The sequence below is a fragment of the Oncorhynchus mykiss genome, chromosome 20 (genome assembly GCF_057628025.1).
Source record: "Oncorhynchus mykiss isolate SJ-2025 chromosome 20, ASM5762802v1, whole genome shotgun sequence".
NCBI lineage: Eukaryota > Metazoa > Chordata > Actinopteri > Salmoniformes > Salmonidae > Oncorhynchus > Oncorhynchus mykiss.
In genome coordinates, this window is record NC_143041.1 from 2,618,109 (window position 1) to 2,641,510 (window position 23,402).

Genomic DNA, 23,402 nt, shown 5'->3' on the forward strand with positions numbered 1-23,402 from the left:
TAATAATACAGCTATTGTTTGAAAGGTAGAATATATTGTGGATTTAAAAAAGTGGCTGTTTTCATAGGCCACATTAATAACAACATTTATATCCAGAAATCAGTAGATAATATGTAACAAATCATGTGACAGGAAAGCTGAAACGCTGGACTTTGTCACTTAATCACTTGGAAAGATGATCTACCTTTGCAGACTATTTCACATACCGGTATCTCTTATCTTGCCATCAGTATATTAACAAGTTGATTTCAAATTGTATTGTTTGCTAGAGGTTACATTTACATAGCTATGCTTACCAAGCCAACTAGGCAAGTGTCCTGGATATGGTATGATAATAGTAAGACGGGCTAATAGTTAGATTTTGGGTCAATTGATTGCGAAAGGCATCTGACAGGTTTATTTATGTGACAGGGTTCAAGAAACTACTCCCCTCTTTTCACCCCATAGTCAGAGTAAGAACAGTAGGGTTGGTGGGGGCACATATGTAAGCAAAGCTAGCAAAAAAACTGAAATGATTGAACAATAAAACATGACAGAGACAAATGTCACTTGTTTAAAAAGTGTATTACTTTCACATGTACAGTTGAAGTTGGACGATTACATACACTTAGGTTGGAGTCATTAAAACTCGTTTTTCAACCACTCCACACATTTCTTGTTAACAAACTATAGTTTTGGCAAGTCGGTTAGGACATGTACTTTGTGCATGACAAGTAATTTTTCCAACAATTGTTTAGATTTTTTCACTTCATAATTCACTGTATCACAATTCCAGTGGGTCAGAAGTTTACATACACTAAGTTGACTGTGCCTTTAAACAGCTTGGAAAATTCCAAAAATGATGTCAATTAGCCTATCAGAAGCTTCTAAAGCCATGACATCATTTGAGTCAATGCAAACTCAATGCCTCTTTGCTTGACATCAAGGGAAAATGAAAGAAATCAGCCAAGACCTCCGAAAAAAAAAATGGTAGACCTCCACAAGTCTGGTTCATCCTTGGGAGCAATTTCCAAACGCCTGAAGGTACCACGTTCATCTGTACAAACTATAGTACGCAAGTATAAACACCATGGGAGCACGCAGCCGTCATACTGCTCAGGAAGGAGACACATTCTGTCTCCTAGAGATGAACGTACTTTGGTGTACGTACAGCAAAGGACCTTGTGAAGATGCTGGAGGAAACAGGTACAAAAGTATCTATATCCACAGTAAAACGAGTCCCATATCGACAAACTGAAAGTTTGCTCAGCAGAAGCCACTGCTCCAAAACCGCCCTAAAAAAGCCAGACTATGGTTTGCAACTGCACATGGATTAATGTCCTCTGTTCTGATGAAACAAAAATAGAACTGTTTGGCCATAATCACCATCGTTAGGTTTGGAGGAAAAAGGGGGAGGCTTACAAGCCGAAGAACACCATCCCAACCGTGAAGCACAGGAGTGGCAGCATCATGTTGTGGGGGTGCTTTGCTGCAGGAGGGACTGGTGCACTTCACAAAATAGATGGCTTCATGAGAAGGGGAAATTATGTGGATATATTGAAGCAAATGGGTCTTCCAAATGGACAATGACCCCAAGCATACTTCTAAAGTAGTGGCAAAATGGCTTAAGGACAACAAAGTCAAGGTATTGGAGTGGCCATCACAAAGCCCTGACCTCAATCCTATAGAAAATGTGTGGGCAGAACTGAAAAATTGTGTGTGAGCAAGGAGGCCTAGAAACCTAACTCAGTTACACCAGCTTTGTCAGGAGGAATGGGCCAAAATTTAAACAACTTATTGTGGGAAGCTTGTGAAAGGCTAAATGTTTGACCCAAGTTAAACAATTGAAAGGCAATGCTAACAAATACTAATTGAGTGTATATAAACTTCTGACCAACTGGGAATGTGATGAAAAAAATAAAAGCTGAAATAAATAATTCTCTACTATTATTCTGACATTTCACATTCTTAAAATAAAGTGGTGATCCTAACTGACCTAAGACAGGGAATTTTTACTCAGATGAAATGTCAGGAATTGTGAAATTGAGTTTAAATGTATTTGGCTAAGGTGTATGTAAACTTCAGACTTCAACTGTATAATCATCTGTAATTTTTCAATCAATACTTCACTGGGGGATTTTCTTCAATACAACACAGATATTCAATGATATACAGTTGAGTCTCTGCACAAGAACGTACATATTCTGCAATTTTTTGGATGATATTGTTTGTAGGACGGATAGAGAAATAGAAAGACAGATTAATACTGCATTACTTACACAGATAGCTTTACCACAGATTGTGCACCTAAATGATGAGGGACGTGGATATGGTCTTCATCTCACCTGATAAAACTTTCACACTAAAATAAAAGTCAAAGAACAATATTCACATACTTTACAAAGGGGCCTCTCTAATGTACTGCTGTGCTCAGAGCTAAGACATCTGTTGAGAATATGGCTGCACAACAGCCATACTTCAGCAGTTCTGATAGCTGGGTAGACTGCCTATGTTCGATATAGTGCATACAGGCCTTATAGGCCTGCTTACCACCATTTTGGCGGTTGGTTTGGTGCATAACCAGATTGCACAAATTAAGGAGTGGGTATAAAGTGAACACAGAAATGACGTTACTTGAGTGTGTAAAATGATGACATTTGATCATTCCAGACAACAGAGCTGCTTTTCGCCATCAAACCCCTCAATGAGAGTCAACAAAAATAGTAATACAATGTAATAAAACATCTGTAAAAAAAATAATCACAAATAAAAACACTTTCAGAGTATGATACTTGTTTTACATGAATAAATACAAATATTTCACATTTATGTAGAGTTCAATGGATAAATGAATTTATGTAGAGTTCAATGGATAAATGAATTTATGTAGAGTTCAATGGATAAATGAATTTATGTAGAGTTCAATGGATAAATGAATTTATGTAGAGTTCAATGGATAAATTAATTTATGTAGAGTTCAATGGATAAATGAATTTATGTAGAGTTCAATGGATAAATGAATTTATGTAGAGTTCAATGGATAAATGAATTTATGTAGAGTTCAATGGATAAATGAATTTATGTAGAGTTCAATGGATAAATGAATTTATGTAGAGTTCAATGGACTGGACGGAAAGGGGTTTGTTCTGATACTGCAGGTAGCTTCATCAGGCCCTTGGTGGGATGTGTGTATCTCGAACTGTGAGTGTGTGTGTCTATCTATCTATCTGAGGCCATGGTGTCCTTGAAGCCCCACACCTCCAGCAGGGCCACCTGGAAGCTCTCGGTGGAGCAGAGCGGTGGGTTGTCAAAGGTGGTGCAGCGGGCTGTGCGTCCGTGGTTTAGCTCACTGTCGATGTACAGCGCGTTGCCCTCGCCTCCCCCTGGCAGGAGACAGAACAGCAGTTAAGACAGGAAAATGATCTTATCTCGGTAAGTGAACTGAACAATCGGATTTATCAATTAAGGAAGAGAGACGCTGGGTGAGAAGAAGAAGAGAGGCACAGAGGGACAGGCAAGGGCCACAAGGATTTTCAGTTAGTTTAATTGTGGCACTGTCCTTATCAATGACTGATATAGACCTGAGAACATCTTACTCACTCTGGCTAGTTTGATCGATTAAGAACAAGAAGGACTCCACTCACCCACTATGATGGAGTCAAAGTTGCCCGCCATGAACATGGAGGTGTTCCTGGAGTTGAGATGGAAGTGTCGGGCTGAGAGGAAGGGCGACAGGCGATCAGATGGGTCAGCGGCTGGCCTCTCCATGGGAAGGCGGTTGCCGTCCGAGTTCTGCTTGTCGGGGGGAGCCTCGTCCTCGGCAGGGACCTCACTGCTCTGGGCCTTGATGGTGGAGGCTAGCTCCGGGTGACGGATCACCACCCACTCATACCTCTCCATCTCCGGCTTCAGCTACACCGACAAAAAACCGGGAGGGACGCTCACGTTTGTGGGTTGATGTTCATCATTAAAATATAATTACTTGAACAGGAATACTCTTTCAAGTCAATGTTGTGTGATGGGTGGAGTGACTGGTGGCCATATTCATTACATCTCTATGATCTTCATACTGGAGGGGTTACCTTGAATCTTTCAGACACAAGCTGGACACTGAATACTCTGTCAGAATTGGTGCTTTTTCATTCCCTTGATCCCTCCCCAGCCTCTCTCTCTCCATGTATGTCTGATAGAACTTGATCCTTATCTTATTGTATGTGGTGTCAGGTGAGGGCCTTATCAGGTGGCATTGTACTGTTAGGCTCCAGTTCCAGGACTTTCCATTGAGTGTGTGTGTGTGTGTGTGGCCACAGGCAAACCAACAGGGCACACAGCTGCGCATCATCCACACCACAACAGTTTAATAATTCACGCTCGGACTTGGAAATGAAGCTATTTCTAGCTCAGGTACACTCAGCAAAACCTCTCTAAAGATTACATAACATTTTGTTATATCACTCATTTTGGAACTGATATGTTTTTCTGTTCAGTGGGTGGAGGCCAGACTTGTGATAAGGAGACTAATTATTGTGACGGGCTGAAAAAAACTATTTGTAAGTCTTGCCCCCTGGTTCCCACTCTTAGTCACTTCTTTGACAATTCTGAGGATAAATTACACTGAACAAAAATATAAAACATAACATGTAAAGTTTCATGTTTCATGTTCCATACGCACAAAATGCTTCTCTCTCTCAAATGTTGTGCACAAATTTGTTTACATCCTTGTTTAGTGAGCATTTCTCCTTTCACAATATAATCCATCCACCTGACAGGTCCGGCATATCAAGAAGCTGATTAAACAGCATGATCATTACACAGGTGCACCCTGTGCTGGGGACCATAAAGAGGCCACTCTAAAATGTGCAGTTTCGTCACACAACACAATGCCACATATGTCTCGTTTTGAAGGAGCATGCAATTGGCATGTTGACTGCAGGAATGTCCACCAGAGCTGTTGCCAGAGAATGTAATGTTAATTTCTCTACCATAAATTGGCAGAAAATGTAATGTTAATTTCTCTACCATAAGCCGCCTCCAACGTTGTTTTAGAGAATTTGGCTGTACATCCAACTGGCCTCACAACCGCCGTCGTCTGGGCTAGCGGTTTTCTGATGTAAACTTTGTGAGCAGAGTGCCCCATGGTGGCAGTGGAGTTATGGTATGGGCAGACATAAGTTACTGACAATGAACACAATTGTATTTTATCGATTGCAATTTGAATGCACAAAAACACCATAAGTGATCCTGAGGCCCATTGTCAGGTCCATTTTCTTTAAGTTATCTGTGACCAACAGATGCATATCTGTATTCTCAGTCATTGGAAATCCATAGACTAGGGCCTAATGATTTGATTTCTTCATATGAACTGTAACTCAGTAAAATCAATGAAATTGTTGCGTTTATATTTTTGTTCAGTATATATGGGACGCACCCAAAATAATTCCCAAAACATGCTACACCTCAAAAATAATACATAAAAGCAAAGAATGGTGGGTTCACATAACCTAATTGGATGAGAAAATGAAAGTGAATAGGGAAATAGACAACTCACCCTGAAGATGAAACATTCTCCGGTCCCAAAGAAGCTGAGTTTGTTCCCGCCTCGCTTGCGCTCCTCCCAATCTGTAGAGAGGAAGGCTCCACATACCTGGATAGACAATGCAGGGTATGGTGACAGGGTGTATTACAGTAGCATCAATGGGAGAAGTGGGATAGAAAATAAAAAGGAATGTTGGAAGGCATAGGAGAATAGGAAAATAGGGATAGGACAGTTTGAGACAGGGTTGCACCCAAAAACGTGTTTTATTCAGTCACAAAATGGTCATTATTAGAAGTAGATAATACATACTGTACATGTATCCATATATCATTAAATTATAGGTCTTTACCATATCAATATGATTGAAAAACTGACTCAACTGTAGATTTAAAACACTTGATCCTCCATGCCATAATCCTGTGAGCTCGATAGTTACTTGTCTATTGCTGTGGATGTCATTATGTTGCTACATGAGGGGGTAAGGGCACACACAAGTTGTAAGTGTGTGTAAGGTCCCTACGTCAGATTCACAGGTCCGGATGAGTAGCAGAGTGGGCTCATAGCCTTCGACATGAGCGTAGAACCTGGGACAAAAGGAATGGACAACCACGATTACATATCACATCACTTACACAGTCTGGCCATGCATGCGTGCAAGTATCTCTATGAAAAACACACAAGCTACCCGTTATCAATCATGTTGTATCTTAAAGATGAGAAAGAAAAAAGGGGGACCTTTTCAACTGAAAATGCAACAAAATTACATTTAGCCTACAGCATGATACATTCCATAAGTGTTTTAAAGTCAGATTTAAATGAATTGTCAGATTTGTTTTAGAATGCAGTGACTCTTTGGTCAATTATTTCTATGTAGCATTACTCAGAAAGTTAAACCATTCCCTATTGAAAAACCAAATGTGTCAATCTGAGTCTGAAAGATCAGCATTTTTCACTAGCTAGTCTTTATAGCCACTAGTGATGTACTTTGGATAGCTCTGACCGACTATACAACGACAAGGATAAGGGCATTGCTGATTCATAACTGAACCTTGCCTAATAAATCAGACTTTGATACCAATTCTTGCTAAACAATCTGAAAACAAAAAAGCACTGCAAAATCATGGACATTTTCCTTACAAGACATTCAAATTACAATTGAACTTACTCTACTGGTTGCCTGTGCGGTTGGTCCTTCAGCTGCTCCTAATTTGAGTGAAACTATCCACAGGGAAATCTTGTTTACCCAAAGCGCCGGCACTGAAGATAACATTTCTATCAACTGGCACAAAGCCATGTGAACATCAGTTAGTATACAGTTAGCATCGCGACCATGTACCTCCTCCGTCTGTTTAATAATACGGTGTCTCAACTTTCAACCAGCTGAAGCACCAACACCACAGATAATCTGCAGAGTAAGTTCAAATATATTTAACAATGGCAGGAAAATTAAACCAATGCATGGATTGCTGTCATACCTTGTCCGTAGACCGCTTACTGGGTAAGGAAACCAATTTGTCATTTGGGTGAACTATCACTATAAAGTCCCAAAATGGATGTAGCCTACCAATTGCAGATTGCCCCTTTATTGTAAGGTAGCCAAGACTGTGGGGAAAGGTACAGAGTAAGATAAGTATGGTAAACTGGGCCCAATATAGGGTAAAGTAGGAAGTGAACCAATGGGTCGGTCTTGGCGACATTACAGCATAGCGACGATAATATTGCATATCTGCGGTGATATAGCCTATAGGTGATATGAAAATGTTGCTATAATCATGAAAATGTACCACGGCTTTATTAAAAAATAAATAAAGTAACCTTTTTAACTAGGCACGTCAGTTAAGAACAAATTCTTATTTAAAATGACGGCCTACACCGGCCAAACCCAGACAACGCTGGGCCAATTGTGAGCCGCTTTATTGGACTCCCAATCACGACCGGTTGTGATACAACCTGGATTCGGACCAGGGTGTCTGTAGTGACGCCTCTAGCACTGAGATGCAGTGCCTTAGACCGCTGTGCCACTCGGGAGCTTTAGCCTTGAAGTATGATGGTACTACCAGGGTACTGCAGTTGTACCAAAATATTACCATGGAATTGCACCATTTACAGTGGGGCAAAAAAGTATTTAGTCAGCCACCAATTGTGCAAGTTCTCCCACTTAAAAAGATGAGAGAGGCCTGTAATTTTCATCATAGGTACACTTCAACTATGACAGAAAAAAAATCCAGAAAATCACATTGTAGGATTTTTTATGAATTTATTTGCAAATTATGGTGGAAAATAAGTATTTGGTCAATAACAAAAGTTTATCTCAATACTTTGTTATATACCGTTTGTTGGCAATGACAGAGGTCAAACGTTTTCTGTAAGTCTTCACAAGGTTTTCACACTGTTGCTGGTATTTTGGCCCATTCCTCCATGCAGATCTCCTCTAGAGCAGTGATGTTTTGGGGCTGTTGCTGGGCAACACGGACTTTCAACTCCCTCCAAAGATTTTCTATGGGGTTGAGATCTGGAGACTGGCTAGGCCACTCCAGGACCTTGAAATTCTTCTTACGAAGCCACTCCTTCGTTGCCCGGGCGGTGTGTTTGGGATCATTGTCATGCTGAAAGACAAGCCATGTTTCATCTTCAATGCCCTAGGAGGTTTTCACTCAAAATCTCATGATACATGGCCCCATTCATTCTTTTATTTACACGGATCAGTCGTCCTGGTCCCTTTGCAGAAAAACAGCCCCAAAGCATGATGTTTCCACCCCCATGCTTCACAGTAGGTATGGTGTTCTTTGGATGCAACTCAGCATTCTTTGTCCTCCAAACACGACGAGTTGAGTTTTTACCAAAAAGTTATATTTTGGTTTCATCTGACCATATGACATTCTCCCAATCTTCTTCTGGATCATCCAAATGCTCTCTAGCAAACTTCAGACGGGCCTGGACATGTACTGGCTTAAGCAGGGGGACACGTCTGGCACTGCAGGATTTGAGTCCCTGGCGGCGTAGTGTGTTACTGATGGTAGGCTTTGTTACTTTGGTCCCAGCTCTCTGCAGGTCATTCACTAGGTCCCCCCTTGTGGTTCTGGAATTTTTGCTCATCGTTCTTGTGATCATTTTGACCCAACGGGGTGAGATCTTGCGTGGAGGCCCAGATCGAGGGAGATTATCAGTGGTCTTGTATGTCTTCCATTTCCTAATAATTTCTCCCACAGTTGATTTCTTCAAACCAAGCTGCTTACCTATTGCAGATTCAGTCTTCCCAGCCTGGTACAGGTCTACAATTTTGTTTCTGGTGTCCTTTGACAGCTCTTTGGTCTTGGCCATAGTGGAGTTTGGAGTGTGACTGTTTGAGGTTGTGGACAGGTGTCTTTTATACTGATAACAAGTTCAAACAGGTGCCATTAATACAGGTAACGAGTGAAAGACAGAGGAGCTTCTTAAAGAAGTTGTTACAGGTCTGTGAGAGCCAGAAATCTTGCTTGTTTGTAGGTGACCAAATACTTATTTCCACCATAATTTGCAAATAAATTCATTAAAAATCCTACAACATGATTTTCTGGATTTTTTTTCCATTTTGTCTGTCATAGTTGAAGTGTACCTATGATGAAAATTACAGGCCTCTCTCATCTTCTTAAGTGGGAGAACTTGCCCAATTGGTGGCTGACTAAATACTTTTTTGCCCCACTGTATACCACGGTATAGATCGGATACATGGAAATACCTTGGTTTTAACCTGCATTATACACCGACTGTACATAACATTAAGAACACCCCCAACCCCCCTTTGCCCTCAGAGTAGCCTAAATTTGTCGGGGCATGGACTCTACAAGGTGTTGAAAGTGTTCCACAGGGATGCTGGCCCATGTTGACTCCAATGCTTCCCACAGTGGATGGATGTCCTTTGGTTGGTGGATCATTCGTGATACACACAGGAAACTCTTGAGTGTGAAAAACGCAGCAGCGTTGCAGTACTTGACACAAAGCGGTACGTCTGGCACCTACTACCATACCCTGTTCAAAGGCACTTAAATCATATCTTGCCCATTCACCCTCTGAATAGCACACATACACAATCCAGGTCTCAACTGTCTCAAGGCTTTAAAATCCTTATTTAACCTGTCTCCTCCCCTTCATCTACACTGAAGTGCATTTATCAAGTGACATCAATAAGGGATCACAGATTTCACCTGGTCAGTCTGTCATGGAGAGAGCTGGTGGTCCTAATGTTTTGTACACTCAGTGTACATTCTACACAATTATGATAAATAGTACAAACAATTATCATATGGTACCATCTTTATTAATTGTGTTACCATGGTATAATGGCAGTATAATGCATTAAATAAATACACCCCCCCCCCCCCCCAAAAGGTCAAAAGGTGGTTGATCCTGCCAGTAGCATATGCTTGTCTCAAAGATTAAGCCATGCAAGTCTAAGTACACACGGCCAGGACAGTGAAACTGCGAAAGGCTCATTAAATCAGTGATCGATTTATTATATTGCTGCATTTATATACCAGTTATATACTCTTTCTGATAAAGAGGCATTCGTCTAATATTGTTGGGTTTCTAGTCATGAAGTCTATGCAGCCTTCTCACTTTTTATAGCTACTGTTTACCGGCCTCCTGGGCCATATACAGTGTTCCTCACTGAGTTCCCTGAATTCCTATCGGACCTTGTGTAGTCATGGCAGATAATATTCAGATTTTTGGTGGCTTTAATATTCACATGGAAAAGTCAACAGACCAACTCCAAGAGGCTATCGGAGCCGTCATCGACTCAGTGGGTTTTGTCCAACATGTCTCCGGACCTACTCACTGCCACAGTCATACTCTGGACCTAGTTTTGTCCCGTGGAATAAATATTGTGGATCTCAATGTTTTTCCTCATAATCCTGGACTATCGGACCACCATTTTATTTCATTTGCAATCGCAACAAATAATCTGCTCAGAACCCAACCAAGGATCATTAAAAGTCGTGCTATAAATTCTCAGACAAGCCAAAGATTGCTAGATGCTCTTCCAGACTACCTCCACGTACCCAAGGATGTCAGAGTACAACAATCGGTTAACCACCTAACCTTGCGTAATATCCTCGATGCAGTCGCACCGCTAAAAACAAAAAACATTTGTCATAAGAAACTAGCTCCCTGGTATACAGAAAATACCCGAGCCCTGAAGCAAGCTCCCAGAAAATTGGAACGGAAATGGCGCCACACCAAACTGGAAGTCTTCGACTAGCTTGGAAAGACAGTACCGTGCAGTATCGAAGAGCCCTCACTGCTGCTCGATCATCCTATTTTTCCAACTTAATTGAGGAAAATAAGAACAATCCTAAATGCATTTTTGATACTGTCACAAACTGTCACAAAACTTCTTTGACGAAAATATTTTGATCTATTTTGATATTTTGAGAAAGCAGATTACGGACTCCTCTTTAGATCTGCATATTTTTCCAAAGCTCAGTTGTCCTGAGTCTGCACAACACTGACAGGACCTAGGATAAAAGGAGACACTCAAGTTTTTTAATACTATACTAAACCTTCAAGCTGCATACTGGACCTTATTCCAACTAAACTACTGAAAGAGCTGCTTTCTGTGCTTGGCCCCCCTATGTTGAACATAATAAACGGCTCCCTATCCACCGGATGTGTACCAAACTCACTAAAAGTGGCAGTAATAAAGCCTCTCTTGAAAAAGCCAAACTTTGATCCAGAAAATATATAAAACTATAATCGGCCCAAATCTCCCATTCATCTCAAATATTTTAGAAAAAGCTGTTGCGCGGCAAACTCACTGCCTTCCCGAAGACAAAATGTATACGAAACGCTTCGTCTGGTTTTAGACCTCATCATAGTACTGAGACTGCACTCATGAAAGTGGTAAATTACATTTTAATGGCATCAGACCGAGGCTCTGCATCTGTCCTCATGCTCCTAGACCTTAGTGCTACTTTTGATACCATCGATCACCACATTCTTTTGGAGAGATTGGAAACCCAAATTAGTCTACACGGACAAGTTCTGGCCTGGTTTAGATCTTATCTGTTGGAAAGATATCAGTTTGTCTCTGTGAATGGTTTGTCCTCTGACAAATCAACTGTAAATTTCAGTGATCCTCAAGGTTCTGTTTTAGGATATCTGCCAACACACATACTAGCTGCTGGGCTAAGTCAGCACAAGACAACGACGCCTAATATACTCTATATAAGGGACAGGTAGGGGAGAGCTGTCACATAGCCTTAGAGGGTGAGTTTTGCGCTCCAACCCACAGGTCACAGGCTGTTGGTGACAGACTGAAAGTAAGCACAACTCAAAGTTTAGCTTATCCTACTGGAAGATGCAATCCAAAAAAACAGGAGCAGCGGAGCAGTCAACTTGCACGATATGGCCAAGTGAACTTTGTGAGAAGAAATAAGAAAGTGAGTGTTTTATATGAACCGCGGGCACGTCCTCCCACGCTGTCACGTCACCGATATGACTGTCATTCTTACCCGACCTGCATGGCGTGCGAGGGATATAATCCATACTTTCAACCGTACTGACAGTCTGAAAGGTATGAAGTTGAACTTGACTGTGAAAGATATGTCAAGATAAGACAATACCTTTTTACAAATTGTTTTTTAGTATGTTGGCTATTTAGAAAGGTAGAAGAGTAGTCAGCTGAATGAGAGAGAACCAACTAAAACTGTACCGAAGAGAGAAGCACCAGAAAAATGTATTATTTTAAACCTTATCGTCAAGGTGTCAGTCTCCATTCTTCTCACCATAACCTAGGTCCCAAGGTTTAATAGTAGGGCACACTACTAGACCATGTGTGTTGTGGTTTTTCACTATGAGCTAAAGGGGTTTAACCTTTTGACGAGTAAGTTCTAAATATTAATAATGGCCCTTACAGCGAGAGTTATTTTTGCACGCGGGACCAGAATGCTATGCTGCTGTTCTAGGATTTGATTGTTGCATTTTGCCACGATTCTCTACATCCCTCTTTGAATCAATACCGCAATGTCTGCTTCATAAAATGTTCTTCCTATAGTAGTAGCAGTATGTATAGTATTATTGATAATTGTATAATTATTATTATCATCTATATTACATCTATTATTATCTGAAAGAGGCTTTGGTATTAGCCTGTCTGAGCGGCTGTGCATGTGAGATAGGGCCGGAAACCTGAGGCGCTAAATCCGGTGTATTTGATACAATAGTGGCATACAAAAAGGTGAGAGCCGGGTATGAGCAAATATTACATATGTCGACCATGGCTAAGCCTGAGAACGGCTGGCATCCTAAACACTTTTTCTTCATTTAAAATGTATGTCATTTACCACCACTGCACATGTATGCTACAGAGGCCTGCTTCGTCACCAAGCGAGGAAGATTTCTCATCAAATGTGGTATTATGGCTTGGATAGGTTTTAGCCTGGTCGAGGCTGAGGAGAATGAGAACAGAGTGGTGGACAAAGTCATGTAAGCAACAAAGTGAGGTACTTTGTGCGTGCAATCAGCTATATTGTATGCAGACCGTGGCATGAGTGAAGCGAGGCTGTAGATACAGTTGAAATCGGAAGTTTACATACACCTTAGCCAAATACATTTAAAAACTCAGTTTTTCACAATTCCTGACATTTAATCATAGTAAACACTCCCTGTCTTAGGTCAGTTAGGTTCACCACTTTATTTTAAGAATGTGAAATATCAGAATAATAGTAGAGAGAGAATACTTTTTTTCAGCTTTTTCTTTCTATCATCACATTCCCAGTTGGTCAGAAGTTTACATACACTCGATTAATATTTGGTAGCATTGCCTTTAAATTGTTTAACTTGGGTAAATTTTTTTGGGTAGCCTTCCACAAGCTTCCCACAATAAGTTGGGTGAATTTTGGCCCACTCCTCCTGACAGAGCTGGTGGAACTGAGTAAGGTTTGTAGGCCTCCTTGCTTGCACACACTTTTTCAGTTCTGCCAACAAATGTTCTATAGGATAGAGGTCAGGGCTTTGTGATGTCCACTCCAATACATTGACTTTGTTGTCCTTAAGCCATTTTGCCACAACTTTGGAAGTATGCTTGGGGTCATTGTCCATTTGGAAGATCCATTTGCGACCAAGCTTGAACTTCATGACTGATGTCTTGAGATGTTGCTTCAATATATCCACATAATTGTCCCTCCTCATGATGCCATCTATTTTGTGAAGTGCACCAGTCCCTCCTGCAGCAAAGCACCCCCACAACATGATGCTGCCACCCCCGTGCTTCACTGTTGGGATGGTGTTCTTTGGCTTGCAAGCATCCCCCTTTTTCCTCCAAACATAACGATGGTCATTATGGCCAAACAGTTCCATTTTTGTTTCATCAGACCAGAGGACATTTCTCCATATGCTGTTGCTCTGGGATTGATTTGCACTTTTCGTACCAAAGTTTGTTAATCTCTAGGAGACAGAACGTGTTTCCTGCCTGAGCGGTATGACGGCTGCGTGGTCCCATGGTGTTTATAATTGCGTACTATTGTTTGTACAGATGAACGTGGTACCTTCAGGCGTTTGGAAATTGCTCCTAAGGATGAACCAGACTTGTGGAGGTCTACAATTTTTATTCTGAGGTCTTGGCTAATTTCTTTTGATTTTCCCATGATGTCAAGCAAAGATGCACTGAGTTTGAAGGTAGGCCTCCAATGGACTCAAATTATGTCAATTAACCTATCAGAAGCTTCTAAAGCCATGACATCATTTTCTGGAATTTTCCAAGCTGTTTAAAGGCACAGTCAATTTAGTGAATGTAAACTTCTGACCCACTGGGATTGTGATACAGTGAATGATAGGTGAAATAATCTGTCTGTAAACAATTGTTGGAAAAATTACTTGTGTCATGCACAAAGTAGATGTCCTAACCAACTTGAATACATTTGTGGAGTGGATGAAAAATTAGTTTTAATGACTCCAACCTAAGTGTATGTAAACTTCCGACTTCAACTGTATAATGGGTTATCATAAACTATGGAGCTAGACAGGATTATCTAGGTTTATGCCTTGGCGCCATCTACGGGCTACTAACTATACAATATATTCCTAGGAGAAGTCGATGTAATGTAACAACCCAAATCGTGCTCTTTAGTTTACAGTAGTCTACAGATTAGGTTAAAGGTTGTTGGCTAGGGCTATTGAAATAATCAAATCATATTTTCTCTAGCCAACAAACATTTGGTCAAATGATAAAACATAATTGTGAGAATGCATTACAAATCAAGGAATAACAAAAGTTGATTACAAACTTTTCTTTTTCTGTTTCATTTCAGAAATGGAGCCCAGGAGTCCATTTCCAGGGTTTTTTATTTTTAGTCAGCTTATAAACCCCACGAAAATGGTTTCAACCATTTCTGGCAAACCCTATCCACACTACGGCTAGGCAGTGGGCTTGTATTTAGCTGATGATCTGTGAGGTGAAAGGATTTGATTTGTTTTGTGATTGGTCAAAAACTGTAAACAACTCGTCAAGTCATGTGTAACATGCACATGCAGATTTGTTATAAGCTGAAAGGTGGCCAAACTAAGTTGATATTTTCCGGACAATGGGCGCAACCATCTTTGACTTGGTTTATTTGCGTCTTTTGCCATGATCAAAACAACTAGGAACTCTGAAAAATACAAAGTAAAATCATGACATCTTCAGGTCGGAAAGTCGGAGCTCTAGAAAGAGGCGCAGAGTTGGAATTCCGAGTCGAAGCAATCCCCTCCCCTCCCCGAGTTCCCGGTTGTTTTGAAATCACTGAAGTCGGAGATTTCCAAGGTCCAAGTTGTTTTGAATTCGGCATTATAGTTAATGGCATTCTGGGATTAGGGAGTTTTCGCTTGTCAAACAAACAAACACGGCTGCCATCATAAAGAATTTAGTTGTTGTTCTTTTCTAAACAACATTACATTAGTCCCTTGTGCTCACCAGAGATGTGGTACATTGTAAACAAGTCTTCTGTTTCGTTTTTTTTGTCAGCGCAACCTGTTATTTAGACTGGTTTATGGAATGAGTTTGGCTGTGGATGTGTTCCACGTGATGCTTGGATGATGAAGATGGCATTTATATTTTACAATAAACTGTCAAATTGAGGAATACAGTTTGAGACCTTCATTTTCCATCAGTACAAAAAAAGATTTAGATGCTGTTCAGACAACAATGTTGTTTAGTTGTGTCATATGTTCTGTTGCTACTGTTCCAACCACATATTTCAGATCATACGCTGCAGGGTCCACTCAACAATGATCACAAATATGTGATCGTTCTCATCAAAGGGTTAAGAGGGTTCCCTAGGCCTACGCTTTGCTATTGCAGAGCGAGTAGTCAATATTACATTATGTGAGTACCATACATGACTGACTATGTTTTTGGTCACTTTACCCAAATAATTGTGTGACACAAACCATCATGAACAACTAACATGCTTTCACATTTCACTATATGCTACTAGTAGAAAACCATAGTAGTTTTTTCACTGTACTACCATGGTGCATTTTTGTACCATGGTAGTACAATGAAAATATTATGTTTTTTTTGTTACTACCATGGCAGAAAAATACCTTGGTATTTGCACCCGTACCATGGTATTTTCTGCATTGGTAGTGACAAAAAAAAACATGATAGTGCTCGTATTTACCCCATTGTACTACCATGGTGCATTTTTGTCAGGTTAGCTTTTGTTTCAGTGCAAGCTGAATAGTCTGTATAGAAATGTAGGTCCATTATTTCTACAGTTTTCATTTGGTTTTAGTCATTTCAAAGTAGATTGAGACCTTTTCCCCCCTAGGAAAACACCTGTGCGCCACATCGGATCGTTACTTGACACCCTTGGTCTAGTGGTTAGCCTCGGCTGCAGGATAAAGTGGCTACAATGAGACTGGTAAAGTGGGCAGAAAGTACCTGTTGAGGCTGCAGCCATGGGTTGAGGTGGTGAAGAGGAGCTGCGGTTCGCATAGGGCGAAGCGCTCGGGGATCCACGACCAGATGTCCTTCATCTCCTTGGCGCTGACTACCTCCGAGGAGAAGGTGTCCGGGTTCAGAGCCAGCTGCACGGTCCGCCTATCACCATGGTAACCGGGCAGGAAGGAGAAGACTACTTTGTTAGTAACACATAAACTCCTGATTGAAGAGTCAAAGAAGTGTTTGTACAGTATGTAGGACCATGACGTTGTGGTAATGGAAGGTTCATATGGTATTTTCCTGGGCACATCATGGTTGTTGTTGTTGGAAATGTACAACTCTTGACCTAAAAAGGGCCACAGCGTGAGCTGGAAATGATCCAACAGCACCTAATTCAAACCTCTCAAAACAAGGTGATTGGACCAGCTAATCAGTCTGGGACTTTAATTAGGCCAAACTCAATTGAGTGTTGAGGAGAAGCAAAAGCCTGCAGAGTTAAGGTTTGACTATGGTACAGTGTATTATGTCCAAATCTTGTTTCCTGGTCACTTAGATTAGGATACATTACAGAGAATATGGCCAAGGTTCCTAATACAATTTATCACTAATGAGGGAGGTCAGCTCAAGTGTTAACAGGTAATGAGAGAGAGTGTAAAGAGAGAGAGGGAGGAGACACCTACCTCAGGCTAACAGAGCCAAGTTCACGGGAGAATGGAGGAGCATGAGCAGTAGACGACACATGGACACAAGAGTAAAGGCGCAAATGGAAGAAGACGGTGGAAGGCAAAAAAAATGGGACAGCAAAGGAAAAAAGAGAACAAAAAAGGTGCACAGAAACTATGAATAGAAAGGTGAGAAATGAATCAATGACAAAAAGCAAGCAAGAGCCACAACAGGAAAAAGAGCAAGCAAACTAAAAACAGAGAAACAATTGCCACCTCTCACTGGTGGCTAATGAGGTCATGCACAGTTTTGCAAGTGCATGCCTCTCATCCTGATTTGGTTTATGGCTTGTTGCCCTTAGAACCATGTCTAATGTTTATTTACGCTGCCATTAGCTAAGGCTCTACCATGGCATTAGCAGAAGCACTAGCATCCATTTCTTCTGACTTCCATTGATTTGAGTTGTAAACTGTTATTTTTTTTATATGTAAATCAGACCCAATAGAACTGATGCTGTCACTAGCCCTGCTCACTCACCTCTTCTGTTTGACAGTGATGCCCTTCTGCTGCAGCGATTTCTCGTTGGTGAGCTGCAGGAGAGTGATCTCTTTGCGACTGAACAAGCGGATAGAGAAGGCCTTCTCCAGCAGCTTGTCCGGGGTGATGTAGGAGCTGATGGTCTTGACGAAAGCCTGGATCTCTGCCTTGACCCCCGCAGAGTCCTGTTTTTGGCCCTCTGATTGCTGTGTTCCATCCCCAGCCTTCTGCTTGCGGTAGAACTTGAGCAGGGCCAGGGCAACACGGTACAACACCTTGTATCCTTCCACCAGGAAGACGTCTAGGACCCTTGCCACGTGGCTGAAAGGCAGGTCACCTAGCACCCAGCGCTGCCAGTCCGAGTACACCGCCACCACGTCCTGCGCTGTAGCAACTATGAGCTTGTGGGCTGCCGGGCAGTACTTGTTGGCCAGGTCGCCAAAGGTCATGAAGCTGGACTCATAGGCCAGGAAGGTCTGGTCTACAAAGCGTTGGCCCGGCTCATTGCAGGCCAGAAGACGGCTGACGTGCTCGAAGCACTGCGCCTCGTTGGCACTGAAGTGCAGCAGGAGGGCTGTCATTGCGGGCAGCGCCGGGCAGTGCGAGATGTCCGGGAACTGTCCCTCCAGACAGGAGATGACCCGGTGGACGGCGGTCACTGCGTCTGCCATGAGGCAGTAGTGCGGCACAGCGCTGCCGTCCACAAAGTCTGGCAGTGGGATGGAGGACAAGGCTTTTTTACCTGTGTCGTCGCCCATGAGGTCGCGGTAGACCTCGGCGTCGGGTGTCACGGTTCGACAGGGGATTGCCTTAATGAGTTGCTGGTAGACCTGGGCACGGAGCTTGTGGTTCTTGGACCAGTAACCCTGCCTGGCCAGCTTTTTGAGCTCCACGTGGTCCTTAACGTCCAATTTGGAGGTGCCACTGCTCTTGGCCATGTCCCCCATTTGGGTCCAGTCCACAAAGCAGCCATAGTCCTCCTCAGCCATGGCTGCATTAGCTTCTGGACTGCGGCTGAGGGGTCTGGTCTGGAATATAGCCTAGTCTAACTAGCCTTCTGTGCTCCTCACTAAAGATATGTCAAGGGTGAGTTTCTCAACCACCCATGATGTTCACTGTATGTGAGGGGTAGAGAGGAGGAAAGAAAGAGTTTCTGTAAAAATAACATATTGTTTTGCTTGACATTTATCTCACTGCTAAAGCACCTGCAACGACCAAGTGCCGAACTAGGCGAACTGCTCCTTTGAGTGTACCCATGTCTCTCCCCTCTGACATGACTGACTCTCAGTAACTCTATCCACTGCCTAAGACCATGAGTCAGACAGCTTATATGTTTGGTTGTCAGTGGTTGTATGCACAAAGGAGTGTTTAAAATCCGGTGCCAGTAAAGAGGAAAGGGGCAACTCAAAAGCAAAATGAAGGAGTGCAAGGCAGCATCCAGAAACAAGTTAGAAAACCCAGTTTAACAAGGCAAAGCCTGGCAAGGGCTACAAACCATCACAGGCTACAAACCAGAGACATTGTATGACCTTCAAAAATGTCCTTGCTTTTGCAAATGATTTGAACAGTTTCTATTGTAGGTTTGATGTGTGATTTTACATCACTGCAGAAAGTGGCCTTGGACAGTATAGACAGCATACCAGCTGTTGGTATACAGATCTCTGTGAATGACATCAAGCAATACGTTCAACGTGTCAACTCACAAAAACCTTATGGTCCAGACGGCGTCAGCAGCAAGGCACTTCAGGCATGCGCAGACCAGCTCACATTACCGTTCCAGAAGCTGTTCCAGCGGTCAATGAACACTGGGATAATTACAGACTTATGGAAGAAGTCGCTGATTGTCCCAATACCTAAAAAAAAAAACAGGCCAAAAGAAAATAAATTATTTACGCCCTGTAATCTGTACCTATGTTTTGAAAAAAGGATTCAAAAACGAAATTCTTTCTGGTCTCTCATCCCAATTAGACTCAAATCAATTCGCCTACCATGCCTCCAGGAGTGTCGATAAGTTACTGGTCATGCTGAACAATATCTACAAACATATAGAAAAGGCAAATAGCCTCGTGAAAATTGTATTCATTGACTTCAGTAACGCGTTTAACACCAGTCAACCCCACCTACTGGTGATAAGCTGGTGAATTTGGGTGTCAACTCTCTACTGATCAAGAGGATTAATAGGTTCCTTTTCTTCCAACAAGTGAAGTTAACTCCGCCATCTCTACATCTAGAACGGTGAATACGGGAGCCCCTCAAAGTTGCCTACTGTCACTGATATTGTACACAAACAATTGTCAAGCCTCTGACGCAAGCCACACTTTTTTATATGTAGATGACACCACTGTTGTGGGTTTCCTCCACCCAGACCAAGCCTCTCTTCAAGGTTTTGACAGAGAAACTGAAAAATTTGTCCAGTGGTGTCAACCCACGAAAATCATATGGTCCGGACGGCGTCAGCAGCAAAGCACTTCAGGCAAGCTGTTCCAGCTGTCACTGAACAGTGGGATAATTCCAGGTACTGATTGAAGAAATTCAATGACTGTGCCTTTGGAAAGATAAAGAAATTGCAACAGAATTTTTACGCAAACTGAACCATTTTAATGTTGACCGCCATATCTTAAAAATGTTCTATAAATCTTTTCAACGCTGATACTGATTATTGGAGGACCAAAAAAAGCAGATACAGATTAATCAACCAATTATATATATATATATATATATATATATATATATATATATATATATATATATATATATATATATATATATATATAAAATAATGACAATTACAACAATACTGAATGAACACTTATTTTAACTTAATATAATACATAAATAAAACAATTTAGTATCAAATAAATAATGAAACCTGTTCAATTTGGTTTAAATAATGCAAAAACAAAGTGTTAGAGAAGAAACTAAAAGTGCAATATGTGCCATGTAAAAAAAGCTAACATTTAAGTTCCTTGCTCAGAACATGAGAACATATGAAAGCTGGTGGTTCCTTTAAACATGAGTCTTCAATATTCCCAGGTAACAAGTTTTAGGTTGTAGTTATCATAGGACTATTTCTCTCTATACGATTTGTATTTGATATACCTTTAACTATTGGATGTTCTTATAGGCACTATAGTATTGCCAGCCTAATCTCGGGAGTTGATATGCATGAAGTCATAAACAGCGCTGTGCTTCAAGCACTGCGAAGAGCTGCTGGCAAACACAGGAAAGTGCTGTTTGAATGAATGCTTATGAGCCTGCTGCAGCCTTTGATATTTGATAGACTGCTCTATCAAATATCAAATCAGACTTAATTATAATAAACACACAGAAATACGAGCCTTAGGTCATTCATATGGTCAAATCCGGAAACTTTCATTTAGAAAACAAAGCGTTTATTCTTTCAGTGAAATACGGAACCGTTCCGTATTTTATCTTAGGGGTGGCATCCCTAAGTCTAAATATTATTGTTACATTGCACAACTTTCAATCCTATGTTATAATTATGTAAAATTCTGGCAAATTAATTACGGTCTTTGCTAGGAAGAAATGGTCCTCACACAGTTCGCAACGAGCCAGGCGGCCCAAACTGCTGCATATACCCTGACTCGGCTTGCACAGAACACAAGAGAAGTGACACAATTTCCCTAGTTAATATTGCCTGCTAACATTAATTTATTTTAACTAAATATGTAGGTTTAAAAATATATACTTGTGTATTGATTTTAAGAAAGGCATTGATGTTTATGGCTAGGTACATTGGTGCAACGATTATGTTTTTTTTCCGCGAATGCGATTTTGTTAAATCCTCACCCGTTTGGCGAGGTAGGCTATGATACGATGATAAATTAACAGGCACCACATTGATAATATGCAACACAGGACAAGCTAGATAAACTAGTAATATCATCAACCATGTCTAGTTAACTAGTGATTATGTTAAGATTGATTGTTTTTTATAAGATAAGGTTAATGCTAGCTAGCAACTTACTCACCCCCTTCACTCAAAATCCATAGATATGGGGACTCTTTTACTCCAACAGCCATTAGGCTGTATAATAGTCTGTTGGTCCCTCGAGGATACAGCATATTGAACTTTCACTTTAAAATGTGTAGCTACAGCACTTTGAATGAATTATTTTGTGCATTTTCTGTGTTTTCATGTTTTATATACCATCTTTTTAAGCACATGACCAAATGATAATAAAGTTGATCTGAATCTCTCTGAAGGTCTTGCTTACTGGCTATATAGGTTAAGTTTGCCCAGACCTAAGACATGGCTATTGACTCCGAGATGGAGTCTCGTGACATCTACACAGCCATGTCTCAAGGCAAGTGAACAATATAGACATAAAATATATATTTTATGCCAGATGATTAACACTGGCCAATGGCCACCCTTGACAGAAACGGATAAAATTGTTGAACTGAACAACACTAGCTATTGCTAATATGGGATCATATTGGCTCAGATGCAGATGAGCGAGCACCAGCTAAAAATAAATTGGCTATACATTTCAGCTATATTGTAGAAATGTATTTGCATGCATAGCCATTGCAATGTCTTGCAGAAGCAATGAAAACAGCCATATTTCAGCACACCTTTCTGTATGGGGAGTTTGTAGGGTCAGCCAGCAAGGGACTGATGATACCCATGACCTTAATGCGATCACGCCAGCTAGTTAACGTTATCTGGCGATTTAATGTGACAGGCGAGTGTGGAATTTACTGCAAGCTCAAGGTCCCGAAACCACACTTCTGCATAGCAACCTGGCTATGTGGCTGGGTAAGCGATTGCCAAGTACCTCAACTCCACGTTGAGGTACTTTGAAATCATAGTGTAGTTGAATGCGCTTATTTGGCCAGCTAGGACCTGCGGACGCCATGAAAGCTGGTAAATGGTAGCTGTCACCTTTGCAATGGGGACAGGTTTCTGTCATTCCCGGTTTTAGCCATTGCATTGGTCCGTTGTCTTGTCAGTGTTTTCACCAGGTCAAGACATAACATCAGCTAGCTATATCACGTCAAAGAATTAGCTACGACCATACATAGTTTTTGCTTTGCAAAACGCAAAGCTTTTCCTTCAGAGGCAGAGAGATAGTTAGCTGGCACCTAGCTAATTGACGAGGTTGAGACCAATTCTACTTCTCACTCTATCAAAATTGGTTGCTGTTGGGCGTTAAACTTGCATTGCGGGCTAACTAGCAAATAGTATCATGGTACATAAAGGCAAGATGACTGCTAATTTGTGTTAATAACCGCTAAAGAAACATCAAGACATGAAAAATGCCTGTCAAGATATGAAGTACTCCTACCTGGTTTGTTCGTATGTTGGAGCAGCGTTCATATTTGGCAGTTTCGGACATGCGCAGTATCCCTGCTCTTGTCACCGTCCCTGCGCATGAGTGTCACGATCCATCTGGCGGAGAGTGAGGAATGTAATGCAATGTTGTGTATGCCTTTTTTTATTTAGGCTTTGTTACATATATGAAAGTGCACTGATATCTGCTGTAAGTGGGGAGAAAGCTTTATATATATTTTTGTTTTGTTGTTGTAATAACTATATTATAATGTGGAAGGATAGTAAAACAACCATTAGCCTAAAATGTAAATCTGATTACCCAAAATTATAGTGCAAAAAATGTCATATGATTTTGAAAAACGAGATGCGCCACTGCCGTTCCAGGCACCTCCAGAGTTACTGTGAGGGAGCCATTTGGGAGTGGTGTAATAGAGGCAATATCATCTGATTCATCAAGCCTTGTTTACAGGCCTGGATGGCTGACAAAG

At 41.3% G+C, this 23,402-nt stretch overlaps 1 protein-coding gene and 1 long non-coding RNA gene across 3 annotated transcripts in view; one reads left to right on the forward strand and one right to left on the reverse strand.

Annotated features, from left to right (window-relative positions):
• LOC149973606 (uncharacterized) overlaps positions 1–23,402 on the forward strand; it is a 299,180-nt gene that overhangs the window by 84,794 nt on the left and 190,984 nt on the right. The gene's annotated exons all lie outside the window — the stretch shown is intronic.
• Positions 546–22,998, reverse strand: LOC110498799 (TBC1 domain family member 24). 2 transcript variants are annotated; one of them, XM_021575427.3, is made up of 8 exons: positions 22,928–22,998; positions 19,319–19,468; positions 17,616–18,730; positions 16,416–16,574; positions 6,036–6,099; positions 5,528–5,623; positions 3,624–3,891; positions 546–3,362 (listed from the first exon to the last, which is right to left on the reverse strand). In XM_021575427.3, exons 3-8 carry the CDS (start codon positions 18,602–18,604, stop codon positions 3,199–3,201), a joined length of 1,740 nt encoding a protein of 579 aa, XP_021431102.3. In that variant the 5' UTR covers positions 18,605–18,730; positions 19,319–19,468; positions 22,928–22,998; the 3' UTR covers positions 546–3,198. The 2 variants fall into 2 exon arrangements, 1 of the variants encoding a protein (XP_021431102.3); XR_016489268.1 differs by lacking the exon at positions 6,036–6,099.

What these genes read in the sequence shown, in the direction of transcription:
- LOC110498799 (XM_021575427.3), bottom strand. Translation starts at nt 18,604, where the DNA reads ATGGCTGAGGAGGACTATGGCTGCTTTGTGGACTGGACCCAAATGGGG. An exon ending in CATGGCTGCAGCCTCAACAG is followed by an intron (nt 6,100 to 16,415) that starts GTACTTTCTGCC and finishes CTTTTGTCCCAG; the next exon opens with GTTCTACGCTCATGTCGAAG. An exon ending in TCCGGACCTGTGAATCTGAC is followed by an intron (nt 5,624 to 6,035) that starts GTAGGGACCTTA and finishes TTGTCTATCCAG; the next exon opens with GTATGTGGAGCCTTCCTCTC.